Below are 5,151 nucleotides of genomic sequence, written 5' to 3'. Positions count from 1 at the left end.
TTTGATGATAATTAGGCAAGAGTTTGAGGTACGTTTCTTTTCCCTGTCATAACGATCCAAATAGTCCGAAATATCTAACGTTTTCCTAAAATTTTTAAGAATTTGATATTTTTCGTTCCTGGCATGTAAAATCGTTAAAGAAGCCTGTTAAGGATTACGTTTACTCAACGTTATAGATAGCACAAACTGGTCGCCGTAGAACACGGTGTTGTAAAAATCTGTAACCTCATGATTTATTTTATATAGAAAATATTAAGAAAATAGAGTGTTCATTTTAAATAAAACATAACCATAATAATGGTTAAGAATTTAATGAGTTTTTTAACAATCTGCTATAATGCAGTTTGGTATTTGCGACATGCCGTAAATTTCGCGGCGAGTGTAAACAGTCGTCTGTCAGAAAGAATGACGCGGTGGAAACGACAGGGATTTTCAAAGCAAAATAACAAATACACAAAAAACTCGGAGGTCTTAAAATCCCGATGGAAGTGCGTCCTGGAAGACCACAATTATTCACACTCACAGGCCAATCGTCATCTTTCCGACACGATAAACAACGAGGAAACAAGTTCCGAGCAAGTTCCACCGGTACATGTACCCCACACGTTCAACGATCGTGAAGTTCCCGACACAGCTGGATGCAATGTGTTTGTTCATTCAGATTCTGGGTAAGTTACTTGAATTTGGCCATGCCTGTGATCTAATATATCTGCGTTCAAGATGATTATTTAATATAACCTGCAATTACATTTTGGGTGAATACACACACTGCACTATGCATGACGTACAAAAACGGATACGGGCAATACATTCCCAATTTTAATTTCACACACTCCTGCCTTATGCAAAGTAACACAAAAAATATGTTGAAATATTATTTCTCTGTTTTAGGTATCAGTCATCCTTATATAGTTAATTAAAGACTCATTGGATGATGGTTATCATTTAATAATCTTACATTTTCCCCAGAGAAATGATTCAGAGAGAAAGAGTTCATGAGTTTCTGACAATTAATTAATGCTGCTGTGATGCATTATATCAGAGCTTGTATCTAATACATGTAGATGTACATGTAAGTCCTACTACAAATAAGCCTTAGTACTGGCCTAATATGTGTATAAAAAGGTGTGTGTAACATGTAAACTCTGAACCTGCAGCTGAAAACAATGCATTCAAACAAATGCACATAATTATGTATAATTTTTTAAAAGTAAATTCCAATTTTTTTAAAATTGATTTGAATTGGTTATGATTTTTAAATTCTGTGCAAATTCTAAATGATATTTATTATAGGCCTAGCTATAGTACTGAACTAGTGAATTGAAATCTTGTAGATATTGAATTTTGTAATTCATTAAGCCTAATATAAACAGATTTATTAGATATGTAAATTTTTATGTTAGCTATGATTCATCATGGAGAGAAGGAAGGAGGGTGGTGGAGCTTGGGGTTCTGGCCGACGGATTGTCTGGATGTAAACAGTGTGGATTGCCACTTCAGTTGTCTCACACCCAAGGAATACGTGATTGTGGCTTAGGAAGCTTTCTTCAGGTTCGCTGTAGAAATTTATGGTGTGGACATGTTAATGTGATTCCAACTGGAAAACGCCATGGTCGCATATGGGATGCAAATACTAAATTAGCTACAGGTATGAATGTTGCATGCAATTTAATAGTATGTTTCCAAATTTAATAAATTGATTTTCATTAACAAGTAACAATTTTTTTTTTACAATCCAATAGGAATGATCCATACTGGCATTGGCCCAGCTCAAGTAAATGACCTGTTAACATCTTTAAACATCCCTGCTGTGAGTACAAAGACCATCCAGAATAGACAAACAGAGACAGGGCTGGCCATTGAAAAAGTTGCTGAAGACACCATCCATCAGGTCTTACAAGATGAAATTCAAGCAACAGTTGAGTGAGTACATTGTTTAATGTATTACATGTATACATCTATAAAAAGTGATGGTGTATCAATACATGACACAATACCGATTTCAGTATTTCCTCACAAAACTACTTTTTGCATTTTATCATAATCAGTATTTCAAAATAATTTGTATTAATAATAGGAGTAATAATAATAGGAGTTATAAAAATAGGAGTAATATAGTAATATCAATAAAATAATTAAAATAAAACAAAAAAAAAAGACATAAATTTATTTTTCAGAACTGAAGGAACTGAAGAATTAACAGTGAGTGTTGATGCTGGATGGCAGAAGAGGGGTAGTGGTCACTCATTCGATAGCTTATCGGGTAAGTAAAACTAGCTGTCAGAGTGTAATTTCTGCAACTCACATGATATGAGAGGTCAAAGTAATAATTTTACCTTTACTCCTTTTCATTTTAATTGAAGGACACTGCTCAATGATTGGTGAGCACACTGGCAAAATAATTGGCTATGAAGTTCGTAGCAAGACATGCAGGATCTGTGAAAGTGCCAAACGAAGTGGGAAAGAAGCCAAGGAGCATGACTGCAGACAGAATTGGCAAGGTATCAGATAATTCAATTGAAATGAGTGGTTTAAATTTGAAGTTAAGAATAGGTTTTAATTGTCATCTTTTGATTTATATGTATGTCTACATATTGCTGCTATCAATTTCTTCTTGTATGTATTTCTCTTTACTTATATGTCTTGATGGGCCCCAAAATGGTATTAATAATTCTTATCTTTATATCTATGTATGTGGGGTTTTTTTTTAGAATAGAATGAATGAACACTTACTGAACTGCTAAATTATAGCAATTTTTGAAACTGAGAAATGGACATGTACATATTTGAATTTAATTTTCAAATGTAAAATTGGTCTTATATATAAAGGTTTTTTAGTTTGTTAAATTTTAAAAATCAGTTTTTAAATTTGTTTTTGATTTTTTAGGAAGTTCTAAATCTATGGAACCAAGCATGGTAATTAGTATGGTGGAGAAAAAACTGGACAAAGGAGTGAAGGTGTCCACTGTTATAGCTGATGATGACACCACCACCATTTCTCGCCTGAAAAAGAGTGTGAACCCAGATATTAAAAAAAAGTGTGACAAGAACCACATTAGGAAAAATTTTTCCTCAAGTCTATATGCTTTGCAGAAAAAGCACAAGTCACTGTCTTCAAAGGTTATCCGCTATCTTCAAAAATGCTTTAATTATTTACTAGCACAAAACCAGGGAAACCCAAAAGGAATAGAAAAAGCGCTTGATGCCCTCTGTAACCACCCTTTCGGAAACCATGAGTCATGCAGCGATTCCTGGTGTCAGCATGTCAACAATCCGAAGCAAAGGTAGAATAATCATAAATATGACTAATTTGTCTGACATACTGTATGTGTACTAAAAAAAGCAGGCTTCATATTTAAGCGGGTATGGCGCAGACAATGATGCGCTAATTCATGAATATATAAACTGCTAAGAAATCATTGAAATATACAAAAAACTGCACGGATATAAGTAGTGCGAATTCATGAATAATAACTCCATACCCAGTGACTGCACTATATACTTTGAATACATCAAATTAAGTACATGCACAATAACTAGGATGTAATTCACAATCAATTTGAACAAATTAATATACTTATAAACATTTATCTTATTTTGTGCAAGCTTTATTTTTTACACTTCTTAATCCTGATTTAATTGATTCAATTTATGTTCAAAATAAATTAAAGGTACACTTCCTTGCCTTATGGAAAGCCATTAAAAGACTCGGCCCTTCAAGATTCTCTACATTCGTTATGCAACCAATGGAAGCAGAACAGCTGTAAGATTTCCAGTCTGGGAAGCACCCAACCAAATGAGTCCTTCAATAGGACTGTGTCACTGAAAGCTCCGAAAAACCACTACTTTAGCAGCTCAGCTAGCTTAAACTACAGAGTAGCAGCATCTGTGGCAGAAAAAAACTCCGGAGCATCTTATCTTGTTGCTGTGAGTATATTATATATACCGGTTGTTTGTAAATTCATATTAAAAAAAAAAAAAAAAAAAAAATAATAATAATAATAATAATAATAATCATTAATTTTTTAAGTCATAATATAATAAATGTGTACAAGCAATTTTTGTAATTAACATTCTCTCTTATAAATGTTTAATGTTTTTTTTGTTGTAATAGGTAAACAAAAAGATCGGGTTATCTCCAGGAAGGTTTACGAGAAAGTTGTGCTACCTCAGGGAATCCCAGACCAGGAAGAGAAAGGCGATCGCCAAAACTAAGGAGGCCAAGAGAAGAAGGCGTGAGCTGAAGGCCAGGAGGTAATGTAAAATAACCTCACATGAATGATTCTGGTAATCAGTTTGGTTTATTGCAATACATGACTTTATATTAGACTAAGCATTTATTCTCAATTCTTAAAGATCCTTGAGTACAACTAGAAAAGAAATTCATGAAGGATCCACATATGAATCTGGAATAGGGTTAGGTCCTCAGCAAGATAACATCATTACAGAAATTCCAGTCCCATGCCCAAGGCCACAGATGGAAACAGTTGATGTTGAAAATCATACACTTATCTTATTTGATTTAGAAACTACAGGATTAGGTAATGATCTAATAGTTTTTATCTGATATTTAGGCATGCCATACCAGTCTTCACGAAAACTTTTCAAACTAACTGGCCAGTCGGACCATTGAACTTTCAAAATATACTAGCCCACCAAAATTTTTACTGGTCCCTTTCATAAAAAAAGAAAATAAATACATTTTCATAACTGTAAATTTATACATGTTTACGTACTTCAACTTTTGAAATGCCGCCATTTTTCGCCCTTTGTCGCGTTTCGGTAAGTTGTTCGTTTGAACTTTGCACATTTTACGTACTAGTTAATGATTACTAGCTACTTCCGGTTGTTACGTAATACATCCATGTTATAATAGGGTTATAATAATAGGATTCAACAACACAAGCTTCTTCTTTCTATTTTATATATTAATGAAATTTATGCAAGAGAGTCAGTTGAAATAAATTTTGACTGTATGATTTTTATGATCAACAAGCCCATCGGACTTTTTGAATTTTGATTTTCACTGACCCGACCTCAAAATTCACTGGCCTCGGTCTTCGGACCAGTGAGTTTTCGTGAAGACTGCCATACATGGTGAAATTTATTCTGTATAATTAAAAAGCAGTAAATATACTCCACTAAAGTACT

General features: G+C 33.6%; 1 protein-coding gene across 1 annotated transcript; it reads left to right on the top strand.

Moving 5' to 3' along the window:
* The first annotated feature begins 337 nt into the window (after positions 1–337).
* On the top strand, positions 338–4,258 carry LOC134242255 (uncharacterized). The gene is made up of 8 exons (XM_062724341.1): positions 338–668; positions 1,404–1,648; positions 1,743–1,923; positions 2,178–2,263; positions 2,364–2,501; positions 2,888–3,284; positions 3,672–3,927; positions 4,115–4,258. The coding sequence occupies exons 1-8, from the start codon at positions 406–408 to the stop codon at positions 4,256–4,258; spliced, it is 1,710 nt and encodes a 569-aa protein (XP_062580325.1). The 5' UTR covers positions 338–405.
* Positions 4,259–5,151: the final 893 nt, after the last annotated feature.

The sequence above is a fragment of the Saccostrea cucullata genome, unplaced genomic scaffold (assembly GCF_032062105.1).
Source record: "Saccostrea cucullata isolate Sc308-1 unplaced genomic scaffold, CSIRO_AGI_Scuc_v1 ctg8211, whole genome shotgun sequence".
Classification (NCBI taxonomy): Eukaryota; Metazoa; Mollusca; class Bivalvia; order Ostreida; family Ostreidae; genus Saccostrea; species Saccostrea cuccullata.
The sequence above is the reverse complement of the archived record's forward strand: the minus strand, read 5'-3'. Positions and strand labels throughout refer to the sequence as shown.